We start from the raw sequence: 18,631 nt of genomic DNA, 5'->3' as shown, positions 1-18,631 counted from the left end.
AATTATTATATATCATATGAATAAATAAATATTACAACCATTTTAACAAATCAACACAAACAACATCACAAGAGGTCAATGGCTAGTTATGCACATCATATATATATATATATATATATATATATATATATATATATATATATATATATATATATATATATATATATATATATATATATTAGATGTGTGCCCGCGCAAAGCGGCGGTGATCAATAACTTTTTTCGGTGAATAGTTTTTTATATGGAAATAATTATTATATTTTATTATTAGTTATTATGTAATAAAAAATTACCACTTTTAAATAAGATATTTATGTTTATACCTTATGTTTATATTGTCTGCTTATACTATTAATGTAAATTAATTAATATTGGTGTTTAGATTAAGAAATATAAATTAATTTATATATATGAAGTTAATATTTTAAAATTTTCATTTTACTCCAAAATGAATTTCTTAATTACTTTCCTTAATTCAAATCTTAAAACTTTTGGCAAGTATTAATGAATTATATATGCATAATTGATTTGTACAAAAAGTTTTGTAACTTATACCTCTTAAAATTCAAGATATGACTAATATGCTTTATAATATATATATATATATATATATATATATATATATATATATATATATATATATATATATATATATATATATACTCAAAAAATATATAAAACAACACGTTGTTTTTCTAAGACAAATTTGGTGACAAAATATGCATGTAAACTTTTGTCACTAAAAAATAACCATTATAAAGATGTTATAGAAAATATGTATGGAATTTCACACAAAAAGAAAACCATCCATGGTTTCCAAAAACAAAGGTTATACCAAATAATCTAATAATCTGACTAAGCTTGCAAAAATAGTTATGATATCAATTGTTGGGTTTTACTGAAAATTGTTTTTCCAAAAACGCTAAAAATGGCAATGGAAACTTTAAAATTAGAATAAGCATAAAAGCATTTTAACCCACCAATGATCATTTTGCAAAGCATTAAAGATTAAAACAACCACAAAATAAATAAATAAATAAATAAATCCTTTGAAGACTTTGATTCCTCTCGGGAGGTTGGAAGTTGATGAAGATGACAAGCAACTTAAAGTAGAGCTTCTATAGAAGCGTCCACCAAGCAAGAGTAAACCACCAAAGATGGTAGTCTTTACCTATATATAAGTTGTTCTTAAGACATTAAGAACTTACACTAAATAAGTGTGACAACCCGGAAAAAAAAATTGCTTTAAAAGCTCAGTCAGTCAACTCAACTGAGTGTCAGACTCATTGGTAATGAGTTCTAGCCTGGTTAAATGTCATTCTAAGGAGTTTTAAGCCTACTACACTTAAGGAATAAGTGTTAGAATGTACTTGCTAGATGACACTATGCAAACATTAGGGCCTTAACCTCATCATAAGGAGTTCACGACCACAATGCCAATGAGTTTACGGCCGTAAACTCATGTGGCCGTAAACTCAAGCCCATATATATGGCCCTTGGTCATTTCTAGCCATTTCTTACATTCCAACCTCAAGAACACTCCATTTCTCTCTCAACTATCATCCCGATTTTCATCCTAGATCTCCAAAAGTGGTAAGTGTTCATCCTTGATTTGTTGTTACACTTCATCTCCTAGTTACACTCTTTGATTTCATCCATGGAAATCAACTTTTCTTAGATCTTCAAGTTTCACCAAGAACACCAAGAACACACACTAGTGTTGTTGGCCAAAATCGACCATTTCAAGCTTCTATATCGTAAGTACTCTTCCCTATACTTGATATCTAGTTAAGACCCATGCTTAGAGCCTTGAAAACATCAAGAATGCAAGACCAAAAGGAGTTTACGGCCAAGCCATCTCCCATGGCCGTAAACCCCTATAAAGGTGCCATTTGAGCCCTAAACTCTTCCTAAGGCTTGGATTTGAGGCTAGAGCACTCCCATGTGCTTTGTAAGACCTTGAATCATCACCAAACTCATAATTTAGAGAGTTTACGGCCCAAGAGTAAACACCCTTGGCCGTAAACTCCAATTATGGTCAAGTCTTGGACCTTAAACACATCTAGGCCTTTGCTAACCTTTGGGACATTTAAGCCTTTGAAACTCCTTACCTTTAAGACCCTAAATGTGACCATTTAGAGAGTTTACGGCCAGGAGTAAACTCCCTTGGCCGTAAACACCTCAACACTCTCCATTGAGTTGGTCTTTCTCATCCTTGTGTAGAGCAAAATTCCCTCAAGCTTCCCTAGCCTTCAAACACCCTCATATGCATCTTTGACCATGGGTTTACGGCCGTAAACTCCCTTGGCCATAAACACATGGCTGTGAACACCAAACCATGGCCATAAACACCCATTAGGTCAATCACATGTGATTCCAACACTTGGTCAAAGTGTTTCCTAGTCCCGTGAGGAGTTTCCTTGCATTTGGTTGCTTCCAAGCACTATATTTATGTCAATATATGCCAATTTATGTCATTTAGGACTTGTTAAGTCTCAGGACTTTATTCATGGAACTTCTCATCCTTACGCGCACCTTCGTTTGTATCACCCACATCAGGTGAGTTCATACCTCGTAATGAATCTTTTAACTGTTTTAAATGCTTTTAAGGGGGGAATACAAGTTGAACACAATGATAATTGTGTAAATGTTTACTATATACATCTTTCAAAAGATTGCTTATGTCTTTTATGAGTGATCAAAACATTTCAAAAACTCTTTTAAAGTTATGTTACTTTATAGCTTTACAAAACTCCGTTTTTAAAGTACAGGCATAACTTAGTAGATAAAAGAGTCTTTTCAATAACAGTTCAAGTAAAACACTAGTAAACTATAATAGGTATAGTTTAGGAAGACACTACTCATTACTTCTAGTACAATGAAGCATACAAAGAGTCAGTTCATATATGAGTCAGAACACACTATTTTGAGAAACATTTCACACTATACACTACACAAGAGAGTATACTATACACTAGTACAGAAAGAACATTACTAAACTATGAATTACTATACAAACATTGTTATACGATAAATTAATGTGACACACTATTTAAGGATACAACAATACAATGTTGTATCATATTGTAACCAAAGTCTCCTGGAGGGAGAGCGGACATCTTGTGTATAGATCTATACAGGACAGATACTCCCACACCCTGACTGCTAGCTACAGTCCCAGCCGATAAGGCCAAGGGGTGACAAATGTCACCTCACTACATATGACACCGGAGGGTCATCTTTAATTCAGTCATCGATCAGCATGGTTACATACGGGTTCACATTTAAACATTTAATTAACCAACTTGGGATTAAAGGCTACTTTAGACTCCCCGAGGTGTATTGTACATTTAATACTACCTGGAGTCTGTATTTTATTACTTTATAGCCAGCATTGTCACTGCTGAGGTAAAATATTATTTTCCCTATTACATTTACTTTGTGATCTTCCCACATAATCATTAATGTATAAACTATATTTAGTTAATGATAGTCTCACTCGGGAAAATACACACTAATACAAGAAACAAACATACATAACATTTGACGCCTTGGTAGAAGGCTACGTTTAGTAGAAAGGGCCATAATGCTAATACAAGAAACAAACATACATAACATTCAACTACATTTTCAACAGCATTTTACCACAACATTTTACAACTTACTTACATCACTAAAATCTTATGAACTCACCAGCTTAATTGCTGATCAACTCTTTCAAATAACTTGTATTCTCAGGAGCCTAGTAGACAGGTACTCACACTGGGATTCAGAAGATGGAGCAGTATAGCTTCAAGTCTTGTTTGTTATTTGCTTATGTATTCTATGTTTCGTGAACACACACCTCGTAAACACTTTCTTTCTAATGATATGGTTGTTCATTACTTTGCTTACTATAATGCATATCTTATGATACTAAACATGACGTCCTCCACCCCCGAACGTTTCCGCCGTTCCGGTTTTGGGGTGTGACAGATTGGTATCAGAGCATTGTTTATAGTGAACTAAGTATATCAACCGATAAAAGATATACAACTATAAATACAATGGGGCTTAAGTGCTCTGGATAATGGTATATTTTAAGAGTATAACGATAAGTTATAAAAATATACCTACTTGCTTATACATGTACATACTAGATCAAGTATCACAAGAAGAACAGAACTAAAGTATTTAAAGGTTGAACACTGTCGTCAAACCTGAACAGTTATGTAATCATAGCTAGGATCAATATAGCCTGATTAACTATATTCATTCGAGATGTGACCGACATGTGTTTTGGAGTGATGTAGTGTTGCAACAGTCTTAAAACTTACCTAAACACCAGTCAAGAGAATACTAGATCAAGTACATTAGAGTTAGAATACTATAGGAGTATTCTATGACACTATAACGCGATAACAAGTTTGAAACATACCAAGAAGATTACATTAAAATACTATAGGAGTATTTTAGGCTCTATATAAACAACTTACATGATAACTTAAAGGACCCTTACAGATAGGTCTATAATCTTACAATGTATACTCCCAAGGTTTTATATAATTGAGATCTTATAGACTTAGAATTTGTGATCTACGCTCCACTACCTGTTCCTTGTTTGGTTGTGGTTTTGGAGTAGGATCACTTATTCGAAGGTCTATTTAATCTTATGTTATATACAACTTGTATACATTGTGCAATTATAGGAGGACTCTGTAAGGATCACCCCATAAAGTTACCTTAAATCTCATAGATTCTTTAGTCACTTCCATTCTCGCACAACAAACCCAGATAGATGTAACCACTTCCTCGTAGTAGACAACAGAAGAATCCAGGAGGAACAAGAGCAAGTTCAGAAGAAGTTTTCAAAGAAGGATCAACCGAAATAACCAAAACATCTTATGCTTCACACTAATAAATAATAATCTTGTTAACTTAATGAGCGAGTGGAAGCACTGCTCACATTATGTGTTAGGATTATTTTCTTACATGCAACTGGTAACAGTTATTCAGATAACAGATATTCATTCGAGGATAGTCATTTCAAATTCATAGAGTTTATTAGGTATAGACTCTTTTATGAATTGTTTCTAGAACCCTGTGGAAGGCAGGACCCGATACACTCAGAACTGGGATAACCTTGTCTTTTCAGCTTTTGGCTTGTGTCCATTGCTATAGACTTATTCCATCTCATCTTTGTATTCTTTTAGCAAAGATGCCTCCTCGCAAATCGAACAGACGCACTATTCCGATAACTCCAACTCAACCGCCACTACCCCCACCATAGTTCGACCTAGCTGCTTTTCAGGCAGCGGTAACAGCAGCAACGATAGCCGCTCTAACCCAAATTCGCGCAAGTGATATCAGTGGATCTGGTAGCGGTGCTCACCTAAACAACCACAGAGATACCCACGAACACCCAAGAGAATGTTCGTATAAAGACTTCATGAAATGCAAACCCAATTCCTTCGACGGAAATGGTGGAGTCATCGCTCTGATGCAATGGTTTGAGAAAACAGATTCGGTCTTCGAAATCTGTTCATGCCCAGAAGGGAGCAAAGTCAAGTTTGCTGCCTGCACCTTCTCCGGAAGAGCCCTAACATGGTGGAGTGGCCATGTTAAGTCACTGACCCTAACAGTTGCAAACTCTATGGGCTGGGAAAACTTGAAGGAAATGATGATGGGAGAGTACTGCCCAAGGGGCGAAGTACAGAAGCTAGAACAAGAACTATGGGAACTCAAGATGGTTGGCTCAGACATAGTGGCCTACACTGACAGGTTTAGCGACTTGGCAGCACTATGCCCCGGGATGGTTACCCCGGAGAGCAAGAAGATAGAAAGGTACATCTGGGGTCTGACTGTCCCGACCCAAGGAAATGTGTTGTCTTCTAACCCAGCCACATTCGATAGTGCCAAACGCCTGGCCCAGCGACTCATCGACCATGAAGTCCACCATGGCGAAGAAGTCCCGGTTCCCGAGCCATCGAGGGAAGAGGACTATGGACAGAAGTCGGAGAACAAGGGGAAGAAGAAGCGAACAACACAGGACACCCCGCAGGAGGAACGAACGAGTACTATGTACACCGCCACAACACCTGCTACTCCAGCACCTGCCAGTCGATATGCTGGAACCCTTCCGAAGTGTGGGAAGTGCAACTATCACCACACCGGAGTATGCCGGAAAATGCAGTGTCTGAACTGCCACAGAAAGGGACACACAGTCCGTTTCTACAGGGCACCGGCTCAACCGATCTCCCAAGTCCCCGGAGTTGAAGAAAACCAAGCCTGCTATGGCTGTGGTGAGACTGGACACTACCAGAGGGACTGCCCGATAACAAAGAACTCAGGCGCGGATGGAAGAATTCTGATGATCACCGCAGGAGAGTCGACCTCGGAGTCGCCATCGAGTAGCGGTACGTTTCGATTTAGTAATTGCTTTAAAATTTTATTTATATTTATATAAGATTAAAACTTGGGGATAACTCTTAAAAGTAATTATAATAACTCACTCATAGGAACAAGTCACAGTATTCAAGAGAACTAAAGGATCCGTTTAGAGAAGCTATGATGGCTGAATATATACATCAGGGTTGTGCATAACTAAGATGTTGCAGACTTAGAGTGAGTAATTCCGCCTTAATTCATGTTCCTTGTTTGGTTGTGGATTTGAGGCAGAGTTACTCAGTCGACCGTCTTATTCATCTTAAATATTCATAACTTGTATATGACAGGCGATCTTAGTGGTACCGAGGAGGATCATGATATAAAGTATCATCACCAGTTATCAAAACACTTCCATTGGTATGTACTCGCTCATCGCGGTACGATACGTAGGAGTGTTAACATAAAAGGGAAAACGGAAAGCACTAGAACATTTACAAAGAGTACATCGTCGAACACACTAGAAGTACATTTTCGAACACACTAAGAGTACACTATCGAACGCACTAAGAGTACACTATCGAACGCACTAAGAGTGCACTATCGAACGCACTAAGAGTGCACTATCGAACGCGCTAAGAGTGCATAGTCGAGCACACTAAGAGTACATTTTCGAGCACGCTAGGGATACATCATCGTATAACATACATTTCTTTCCAATCGGCAAAACTTTGATCAGTAAGGAGTCTGTTGCTATCTTTCGTCATGAGTTGGCGTGGTCCTCACCATACTAAAGTTCTTATGTTTATATCGCCTCAATCGTCAAGCTCTCGAAACTTTCGTCATTCGTATCGACAGTCCGACCTAAACCTCAGTTTTATCTTTCGTATTCTAAACCCCGGAGTACTCATGCGAAGAGTACTTTGTCCTCTGAAACCTCATCGGCAGGTGTCCGCAGACCGTCACGAAATACCACTCGTCCACCAGACCAAGTTCGGGCAGAGAGGCTATGGACGAATACAGCCCACCTGTCACTATTCAGTGTATACGCGGGGGTGGTATATGATTATGATTACGCAGATTTAGTATGTATATTTCCGCCCTATCTCCTGTTCCTTGTTTGGTTGTGGACCTGGGGCAGAGTCGCACATCCGACCGTCTTACTAATCCTAATTATATACGACTTGTATACACGAGGTAATGATAGATGGACCAAGTACGAATCCTATCATGAACGTCAAGGCAAAGTTGCCAGGTCTATGAGTAGGTATTCTGCCAATCAGAGGAGCGCAACCCCAGTAGTACTGTAAGAAAGCTAATTTCGGGACGAAATTCCATCTAACGGGGGGATGATGTGACAACCCAAAAAAAAAAAATTCTTTAAAAGCTCAGTCAGTCAACTCAACTGAGTGTCAGACTCATTGGTAATGAGTTCTAGCCTGGTTAAAGGTCATTCTAAGGAGTTTTAAGCCCAGTACACTTAAGGAATAAGTGTTAGAATGTACCTGCTAGATGACACTATGCAAACATTAGGTCCTTAACCTCATCATAAGGAGTTCACGGCCACAATGCCAATGAGTTTACGGCCGTAAACTCATGTGGCCGTAAACTCAAGCCCATATATATGGCCCTTGGTCATTTCTAGCCATTTCTTACATTCCAACCTCAAGAACACTCCATTTCTCTCTTAACTATCATCCCGATTTTCATCCTAGATCTCCAAAAGTGGTAAGTGTTCATCCTTGATTTGTTGTTACACTTCATCTCCTAGTTACACTCTTTGATTTCATCCATGGAAATCAACTTTTCTTAGATCTTCAAGTTTCACCAAGAACACCAAGAACACACACTAGTGTTGTTGGCCAAAATCGACCATTTCAAGCTTCTATATCGTAAGTACTCTTCCCTATACTTGATATATAGTTAAGACCCATGCTTAGAGCCTTGAAAACATCAAGAATGCAAGACCAAAAGGAGTTTACGGCCAAGCCATCTCCCATGGCCGTAAACCCCTATAAAGGTGCCATTTGAGCCCTAAACTCTTCCTAAGGCTTGGATTTGAGGCTAGAACACTCCCATGTGCTTTGTAAGACCTTGAATCATCACCAAACTCATAATTTAGAGAGTTTACGGCCCAAGAGTAAACACCCTTGGCCGTAAACTCCAATTATGGTCAAGTCTTGGACCTTAAACACATCTAGGCCTTTGCTAACCTTTGTGACATTTAAGCCTTTGAAACTCCTTACCTTTAAGACCCTAAATGTGACCATTTAGAGAGTTTACGGCCAGGATTAAACTCCCTTGGCCGTAAACACCTCAACACTCTCCATTGAGTTGGTCTTTCTCATCCTTGTGTAGAGCAAAATTCCCTCAAGCTTCCCTAGCCTTCAAACACCCTCATATGCATCTTTGACCATGGGTTTACGGCCGTAAACTCCCTTGGCCGTAAACACATGGCCGTGAACACCAAACCATGGCCATAAACACCCTTTATGTCAATCACATGTGATTCCAACACTTGGTCAAAGTGTTTCCTAGTCCCGTGAGGAGTTTCCTTGCATTTGGTTTCCTAGTCTTGTGATACTAAACATGACGTCCTCCACCCCCGAACGTTTCCGCCGTTCCGGTTTTGGGGTGTGACAATAAGCCTTAAAGGAGAAGCAACTTAGTACACTCAAAGCATGCACAAATTGCAAGACATGGAGAGAGGATAGAAGCATTAAGTTCTTAGCAATTAGAGAAATATGTAGGAATGGACCATATCATCTAACTAGATTTTGGCACTTACTCTTCTTTATATACTAAGAAATATGTAGGAATGGACCATATCATATAACTACTCAAAGCATTGCCTTAAAGGACAAGTATGGGTGAACGAGATTAACTAATAAGCAACCATCTTCCCATGAAGATGGACGTACGGGTTTGACTACAAACCAGTCAAAGTTAGTTTTTCTTCCACTTAAAATATTAACTAGCTAGTTACATATGCCTCATCGAAATACCCATCAACTTGTTTCTTCTAGTAATTGACAACACTGACATTGAGATCTGGTACGTTTTTCAGGATATAGCGGACCACTGATTAGCAAATGACCTGATCGGTTTTTTCAATGGTGGCGGTTGTGGGAAAGAACCCTTTGGAGATGGTTGCAAACTGTAAAAGTCGAGATAAGCAATTTGACGTGAAGATAATGGTGTTATCAATATTATAAGCTCCAATTTAACTTAGTTACCATAATTTTAGGACAATAAAAAAAGGTTATATATATATATATATAGGGAGAGGATCAAATGAGAACACCTAAAAGGTTGAGAACGCGAGAACAATTCTAGACCAATCAATATATAAGGGCATACTAGTAAATGTATATTTTAATTAAGTTAAATTAAAATAAAATTCAATCAAATTCCCTTAAATTTAGGTTCAGTTACCAAAAAAGAAATAAATATTCAATTTTTTATTTTTCTTATTAATGGAATATAAAAAACATTTTTACCAAAATTTATTTTAAAACTGAAAAAAAAATTCTTAAAAAATCAATTTTTTTCTCCTATTTCACGTTTTTTTTGTTTTCAAAAAAATGAATAGAAATCGAACACCAAATTAGTACATTTGTATTCATAAATGATTTTTTTTTCAAAAAATCTGATACTACTCCAATCACAAATAAATACACATCAATTTACAAGTAATCTAATTCCTTTTTTTTAATCAATTGAAAATAAAAAGAGTGCAAAATTTATCATTTCTTTATAAAAAGAATACCTCTAATCATAAATAAATATACTCATTAACACATGCTTACACTGTTATTCACAAATGAATACACTGCTATTAACAAATGAGTACCCTGTTATTCAGAATTGAATAAATGAATACCTCTAATCATAAATAAATACATTCATTCACTGTTATTCACAAATGAATACACTTCTATTCACACATGAATGCACTGCTATTCATTCACTGTTATTCACACATGAATGCACTGCTATCCACAAATGAATAACTTCTATTCATAGATAAATACAATTTTTCATTCTTCCATTTCCTCTCACACTCCCTTCTTTTTCTCCTATCTTCGAGGTGCAACAAAAACACCCCCACCAGAGGTGTTTGCTGGTGGTTTCCGGCTAGCCAAGGGCAGCAGCCCCCTCCGTTTTCTCCCACAGTTTTACGACACACCAAGCAACCCAAACACCCCCTGTTGTCGTTTTCTTTCTGCCTTCCTCCCCCTCTCATCGACAGTAACTGGAACAAGAAAACGAAGTGGTGAAGAGGTTGCCAGAATAGCCCCAGCCACTCCACTACTGCGATGAACCACCAAATCGGTGGAGGTGCTCCCTATTCTTATTTCTTCGCTCCTGAAACAATTTCATATTCATCGTTTCATGTTCTTGATAGAAAACCCCAAAATCGGAAAAACACAAAATTGAAAGTGAAAGAGATGGATTTGCAACTCTAAACATCGAATAAAGGTGATATATCAATGAATCGATTCTGAATAAATGAAAGATAAAGGAAGCCCTAATCATACCCTTTACCCTTCGTAACCAGGAAACCACCATCGACATAGCCTCCATCATCAACCTTTATCTTCACAGCAACATTCAAGCAAAATCGAGACCATACCTTCCAACTTGAAATCGATTGCTGGTCTAGAATCTCCAATGAAAACCGATGAACTAACATCGACTTGTAGGAGTGCTCTTTCGCTGATTCAAACAAAAAAAAACCGAGAGCAGCCCAAATGATTTCTGACCTGTTTCCGTTCATTGTCACTTGATCAGACGAGGATCGAACATTCCCCAATCGACTATGCCTCCAGATCCCTGCTCCATTCGTGAATCCTCTCCTTCTGATCAAAAGCAATTCAGAGATCCTGTTTCCCTTTCCCCCTTTTTGGCTTCATCGATTCCAATTTGTCTCACCATTCTTTTCCCTTTTGTGGTGGATCTATGATGTAGGGTGGAGGCGTACCTAGGTTTACAGAGAGAGATGAAGAGAGAGATGGGAAATAGAAGGAAATAGGCGAGTGATTGAGGAATTATAGGAATTAAATAACGGTGGTAAATGTCCAATTACTATAATACCCTTATCACCATTTAAAGTTACACTTTAATACCTGTAACTTTTAAAATTTTACATAAATGGCCCATTCAATAATAACCTTAGATTTAGTTTTTTAAATGGTTCATATCTGTTCTCGCATTCTCAACCTTTTGGGTGTTCTCATTTGATCCTACTCTTATATATATATATATATATATATATATATATATATATATATATATATATATATATATATATATATATATGAAAAAAAAGGTTGTATAAAATATGTTTTTGTATAAAAAAGGTTTTATAAAAAAAAATATATTTTTTTCAAAAAAAGTATTTTTATATGTATTTCTCACATTCTTATATGGAATATGTAAAAGAAATGGGGCAATAAAACGTTTATTTGTTCGTTGGACCGGTGGTAAGCTCTTTGATTATTCGTGCAAGTTACCCGGGTTCGAATCTAACTCATCCTCTTTTCAACGAACTTTTGCATGTGTATATGTGTTAATTATCTTCCATAATATAAACAAATTTTAAGAAGCTATAAACAAAATGAGCCTCTGGGTCAGGGCTAACGGCGTCACCTATGAATGGGCAAGTCCTCAATTCGAATCAGACTTGCTCCCTTATTCTTCTGTGCTTTAAGATTTTTTTTAATAGATTGCTAATGTAGCGATACAATCTACATGCCACGTCAGCAAGAGCCGATATATTAACATGCCCGTTGGTAATTCTTCTATGCTTTCAATTGTTTTTAAAAGACATGTTGATGTGACGATACAGTCTGCATGCCACATCAACAAAGGCCGACATATCAACATGTCGGTTGGTAACGTGCTAATCGGACCATAAAGTTTGAATTTTTTGTAGCATTAACCCTTTTTTTAAGGGTTACTTTTTCTTTTATGAAAATGAATAGGTATTAGTTAGCAAACAAAATGTTGTATTTACATTGAATAAATAAGATTATGAGATTTTTGGTTCCAAACAAAATTTGTTGGCGTTAACCTATTTTCCATGAATTGGAAAGAATTGACCATAAGGCTTATAAGTTCGAAAAAAAAATCAAGAAGCAACATTACTAAAGGCGAAATAGATGGTCTTTTGATGATAGGAATTGAGAGCGTAATCGACCTGAAAATGGCCCATCGGGAACTTTAACCGGGCTCCATATCCAACACCAACACCGGCTCCCGGTTTACCATGTCTTAGACCAGGGTTTCCTACAAATAACAATTGAACTCACTATCACAATCACTATCACATCACTCTTTGGTCTTTACGATTAACAGGATTTACTATATATATATATATATATATATATATATATATATATATATATATATATATATATATATATATATATAAGCACAAACATACTTTCACCATTTCATCGTTTTGGCCACTCAACTATCTTTTATCAACTTAGTCATTGAACTATGGAACTAGTATTATAATAATGATAAAAAAAGACAATAGGCAAGTGGCTAAATGAATTGATAAAAAGTCTGTATTTGGGCCAATATGATTAGAAACTAACCAAAAGAGAAAATGTTGCTTTTATTTTGGGAGGGACAACAAAACATTGAAAATAAACAAATGGAGGACGTCGAAGTTGTTTAAAGAAAAGGGGAAACACTAACCAGGAACATAGCGACCAGAACCCAAATCAGTTCCACAATCACAGAAGAGAACACCGTCAAGCATCTGATTCTGGTAACACAACATAATTCAACGCATCATAATCAACCAACCAAAAACAATGTTTAAATTGTTTGATTAAATCATTTACCAGGATAGATAAACAGCTTTTTTTAATAGGTATTAGTTAGCAAATGAATACATTGAACAAACGAATATCGCATAGCTTGTTCATATCATAATCATATGAAGTAAGAATATACCACAACTTATTTATATGAAGGCTAAATGGCACTGTAATTTCATTTATATGTGAGCATCTTACTTCCATTGTTTACAGTTTGAAAACTGCTTCGAGTTGGGTGGGATTTTACAAGTAGAATGTTGTGATGAGAATAAATGAAAGTACATTGGTAGATTTAACCCTTTATATAATAACATGAGAATGAACATACGTACATACCATAGGGAATGTGAGTTGAGTGTTGGCAACCAAACAAGATCTACCAGATCCAACCGCACCCTCACCATATCCACGTACACTACCAACCCCCCCAATTGCAAATGCTTGGTATGGAGCTATATCACCTACGATAGAACCACCTGTAACGCTGTCACACAAACAAATACATTTATGCCCATGCTATTCAAAATTCAAATTATAAACAAACACAAAACTTCAAACAACAAAACAGCAACACCCACACAGCACAGGCCTTGTAATGTATTGAATGATATCAATGGGAAAAAGCTTGCAATTTTTTTGCCACCAAAAAAGTCCCAGGGACAGATCTCTTGTCTGTGTACAAAAGACGCGAATGCCCTCGAGGATTTGTATAATTTGCAAAATATGTTACAAAGTTTTAAAGGCTTAATAACGTAAATGGGTAACCAACTATTTCTTTCTTTACAAAACACCATTATATTAATATTAAAAAAGTAGTATCAACTGGACAGTTTTGTTCACAAAATACTCTTATTTTATTGTATTTTGTGAACAAAACATTCCAATTGCTTACCTTCTGATGTTACTTTTAAAAACACTATGCTAGTGTTTTGTATAGAAAAAAACAGTTTGTTAACCATTTAACTTAAGACATCAACACATTTTTAAAACTCACCGTCTTTAACTCTTGCATCTTGTTCACATTTGTGGAAAATTTGCTTTACGCTTAATATATATATATATATATATATATATATATATATATATATATATATATATATATATACTCTCACCTTGCCAAGAGAAATCCAGGACCAACTTTGACTCCCTTCGATGCAGCAAACTTGAACCGGTTAAAAATTAACCACTTTGACATAAGAGGAATTCCTTGTTCTATTTGTAGACTAAACTGAATACAGTAGTACATTTTAAAAAATTAGTAATGCATATGACAAAAATTATGTATTAAATTCACATGTTCCTTTTTTTGCTCATTAAGTAATGGATAATGATGTTTAAAAAATATTTGAGGAAATGAAGGCACACTAGGAGAATTAAAAGGAAAAAATAAATAAGAGAAAACATAGGACTTGATGGTCATTTCCCTGACTTACTCTGTTAAGTCATATTATACAGCTTACTTTACTGGATTAAGTTATGTCCTCATTAAGTCAAAAGAAACAACACGTAATAAGGAAAGAGCAGAGCAATAACCCGAGTGAAACTATGATCATTTGCTTTGGCGAATCTGGACTCTTGTTTCAGTACTACCATATTATCATGAAAATTACCGCTGCATTAAAAAGAATCATAAGACATCTGTCAAAACACATTTAAAAAAAAAATCCATAATTACCTGGAAGTCACTGAATATCCATGAAGATCTCTACTTATTGAGCGGCCATCATCATTGACAGGACGGACATGCTACATACCAACATGATACAAGGCTAAATTACTCTCCGCGGTTTATTCAATCCAAAAAAAAAAAAAAAAAAGTCTTCGAGAACACTTACAAACATTATTTATCCATTCAACACTTTTATTCATACAACACGTAATGGTGGGAAAAAACATGCCACTACTTGAAACATTCTTTCCGTGCTTAAAAAGAAAATCGGAAAACATAATTTCTAAGGTTAAACAAAATAGTTTTCAATTACATAATCAAGATATGTTTGTAAGAAATGCGATAACAATTTTATTTGCTTAGAAATTCAAGTTTGAAGGTTATTTATTAATCTGCTTGATCTTTAAAAAGCCGAAGAATGTTTAGATGAAAGGAGTAAGGAGGGGTATAAGGACAAAAGAGTATGCATTGCAGCGTGTTTCGTATGTGAATGGGACAAAAACTGAAATATTTTGTCCCACCTAAAAAAGTAGAGCACTAAAGACGAGAACGACCATAGCACTACAATTACAAAGCTTGTTGAGTCCAATTAGGTTGTTGCATATACAAGCGTTGGTTGAGGAGGGTATTCCTGTCTTTTGCATAAAATTAATTAGTTATGTGATGTAACGGATATACCTCAAACTTTATACTAGTTTTGGTGGTCCAATTGGAAGTTCCAGGCTCGTCGAGATCTAGGCCTGCCGAGAAGCGGCATAGATTGACACCTCCACTCCCTGTTTTTGAAAAGTTGTCAGCAGGCACACCATGTATCCCAACCTCAGGCGAGATCGAGTGCTGCTCAAATCAATTCAATTCATATAATTAATCCATAACATAACTACACGATATTCTGTCTGTAAATTCCCTACTTTCATTTCTTTCTGCTACAGCATCATTGTACTTTTCATCTTTTTCTTATTAGGAAACTGCACGTTATAAAACCTACCCGATTAACTTTTTTTCTTTGAAAAATCTCCCCAATTATAGCAATCAAAATTTCTTTATATTCAGTTGAGATTGCTATAATTCGATAGATTTTTAAAGTACATGGTTGTAATGGAAAGAAATGAAAGTATGTTGCTATAATAAACAAATAAATGTTTTAAATAAAACTGAGTCAGTGATGATTGATACGTTTGGGTAAATGGAAGGAAATAAAATGAGGACAAATTTGTAAAAATTTAGGACGTAATGGGAATCATGCTTTGCCTGGCTTTCTCTATTTAATTCGTTCTTTTTGCAATAAACCAATATATAGCTTACTGAGTAATACTTTTTTTTTTCTCTATTACGCTCATTAAGTAAAAAAAAAAAAAAAAAAAAAAAAAAAAACCTGAAAGACAAAAGAATGTTGAGCCAGCCATTCAGGCCTAGGCTTCCTGTAAGCAATCAATATATTGGAATCTGAAAGCCCTTTATCCCACAATAGATCAAGCTTCTCACTCTTTCCAAATAAGTTAGGGTGTTTTACACAAAGGCTGCAAAAAAGAAATTAGCACATAAGTTGCAAACCCAATTTGCATGAAATGAATCATTATGTTGAAACAAGGACTAACCACCTAAAAATATAAGCAGAAAAAGAAAGTTGTGAGTGTGCTAGTTACTTAGCATATGACTCTGATCTTGGAAGACATTCACAAAGGGTACTCTAACTTGGAAGTTGGAAACCACGGAACATTTTAAAAACGTTGTATAGATTGTTGAATGATTTTTACAAAAGCTATGCAACTTTTTAGTCCAAAGCGCTTAGATATGTCTTGCATTCTTTTTTGGGCCAAAAGTGAAAAAAGCAATTGCACTTTCACCATTTTATCGATTTGGCCACTTAACTAATATACGTAGTAATTAAGCCATTATACTTTTTTTGTTATTATAATACTTCAGTGCTAAAAAGATTAAAAAAATAAAATCGTTCAAATGGCTAAAATGTGGAATGATGAGAGTACATTGTGTTTTCCTGTGTTTTGCTCTAAGATCAAAATCGCTTAACCGGGAAGAATGATTTTTAAACCGGTAAACAAACTTCAATCATTGATCACTACAAAAAATAGTTAAATGGCTAAATCAATGGTGTGACTAAATTTTTTCATTCTTTTTTTCAATTAGTTTAGTAAATGTTAAGTGCATTGTCATGTTGATAGGACCCAATAAAAAAAAGGCAATGACAAAGCAATTAAAGATGTTCACGAATAAGATAATGACCTAATAAGCCAACTCTACTAATGATGCCCAGTCACCCAATTCTCTTTGATGATGATAATAAGCATAAAATCCCTTTTTATAGATTTTCCAAACTAGAACCCTACCTTATAAAACTACTAATCCATATCTCTGGCAATAAACAAAAAATCACTAATATGTATCCCTAAAGACTAATATTTATCCATAAATACTAATACCAAATACTAGTACTTATCTAAGCCTAATAGTTGTATAAGCAAGAGGCAAGTTTTTTTACTGAAAAGTTGATGCAACTGAAATGCTAATCATACCTCCCAACAATAAGCGAAAGTGGACTACTAGTGCCTGAATTTCTGTTTCATACAAAGAAACAATAAACAAAAGCAATAGGGGTGATAATCAATAAAATATCAAAAAGAGAATATGGAATCTATAATAGTAAGTTTCAAGTTTCAACTGGAGTTTATTTGAAAGGTAAGCACAGTCTAGATGACTCGCTAAGATAGGCAAATGAAGTCAACGGGAGCATATTAGCTAGAAAGAATAATGGGACGTCTGGTAAATGCAAAATAATTCTTCTGCATTTATAATTTTGGGTGATTTCATTCATTGCCAATGGGCTTTGGATTAAACGCACACAGTAGAATATTCATATCCAGGCACCCAGACTATAAATAGAGGAATTACTAGCAAGAACTCACAGGGAAAATATCAATTACTAAAAGAAAGGAAAGTATGAACCAGAAAAAACCTGAAAGAATGAACCATCATAGCAGCACATAGCCTGTGCGTGAAATCAACATTGAAGTCTATCTTGGCTGTATGAATTAGCAACAAATTAATCAAACCATAAGGTCACTGACACACAAATTCTAGGGTTTTATCAAACAATGTGGGCGAATTCACGAATTAAATAACTGCGCTTTGCGAATAGCAAAGAGAGCGACACAGTCAGTTGAGAAAAATGAAAAAAGAAACAGACCTTTGCCAGCATGGACGCTCTTCTGAGCTCCCATCCGATAACTTTATCAACCATTCAAAAACCAAATTCCCAAAGCTTTAAGAGCGAATACTGTAGAAGGGTTAACGGGTTTAAGGGCAAGGAAGCTTGATGGCGCACGATGAGGTTAGTAATCGAAGCAAGTTATCTCTTTCTCTCGTGATTGGTTTTGGTATTTTTGCACATTTTCTCCAAATCTTTTCTTTTTTCCGTATTTTTGTGGACTTCAAATGAGTATCTATGTACAACAGCTCCTATGAGAAAAAGGATAAAGAGTAACGTTATCCAGTACAATGTCTCTGTTTCACACATGTAACGTCAGTTTATATTAATAAAATCCCAATTATATATATATATATATATATATATATATATATATATATATATATATATATATATATATATATTTTTAAACCCCCTTTGTGAACAGTAAAAGATGGTTCTTTTTCACTTTACCCCCTTACAGTTTTTACCTTTCTTCAATTTGTTGAAGTAAATGTCTGTCAAATTTTCTTTACAATTTGGTCTGGTCAATAGGTC

The 18,631-nt window shown here is 35.5% G+C and overlaps 1 protein-coding gene across 2 annotated transcripts; it reads right to left on the bottom strand.

Annotated features, from left to right (window-relative positions):
* Positions 1–12,353: 12,353 nt before the first annotated feature.
* On the bottom strand, positions 12,354–18,359 carry LOC145159374 (Outer membrane OMP85 family protein). 2 transcript variants are annotated; one of them, XM_079078324.1, is made up of 11 exons: positions 18,074–18,359; positions 17,843–17,909; positions 17,403–17,444; positions 16,244–16,388; positions 15,547–15,705; positions 14,875–14,945; positions 14,733–14,811; positions 14,312–14,427; positions 13,536–13,683; positions 13,075–13,144; positions 12,354–12,654 (listed from the first exon to the last, which is right to left on the bottom strand). In XM_079078324.1, exons 1-11 carry the CDS (start codon positions 18,105–18,107, stop codon positions 12,497–12,499), a joined length of 1,089 nt encoding a protein of 362 aa, XP_078934450.1. In that variant the 5' UTR covers positions 18,108–18,359; the 3' UTR covers positions 12,354–12,496. The 2 variants fall into 2 exon arrangements, with proteins under 2 accessions (XP_078934450.1, XP_078934451.1); XM_079078325.1 differs by lacking the exon at positions 17,403–17,444.
* Positions 18,360–18,631: the final 272 nt, after the last annotated feature.

This window comes from Lactuca virosa, chromosome 2 (genome assembly GCF_052849685.1).
Source record: "Lactuca virosa cultivar CGN04683 chromosome 2, Lactuca_virosa_CGN04683_v6, whole genome shotgun sequence".
NCBI lineage: Eukaryota > Viridiplantae > Streptophyta > Magnoliopsida > Asterales > Asteraceae > Lactuca > Lactuca virosa.
Note: the sequence above shows the minus strand (reverse complement) of the source record. Positions and strands in the feature narration are given on the sequence as shown.

Excerpts from the sequence above, each read along its gene's own strand:
- LOC145159374 (XM_079078324.1), bottom strand. The coding sequence starts at position 18,107 with ATGGGAGCTCAGAAGAGCGTCCATGCTGGCAAAG. Across the intron at positions 14,428-14,732 it reads ATGATCATAGTTTCACTCGG|TTTAGTCTACAAATAGAACA; the intron begins GTTATTGCTCTG and ends TACTGTATTCAG. Across the intron at positions 13,145-13,535 it reads CTCAACTCACATTCCCTATG|AATCAGATGCTTGACGGTGT; the intron begins GTATGTACGTAT and ends TTGTGTTACCAG.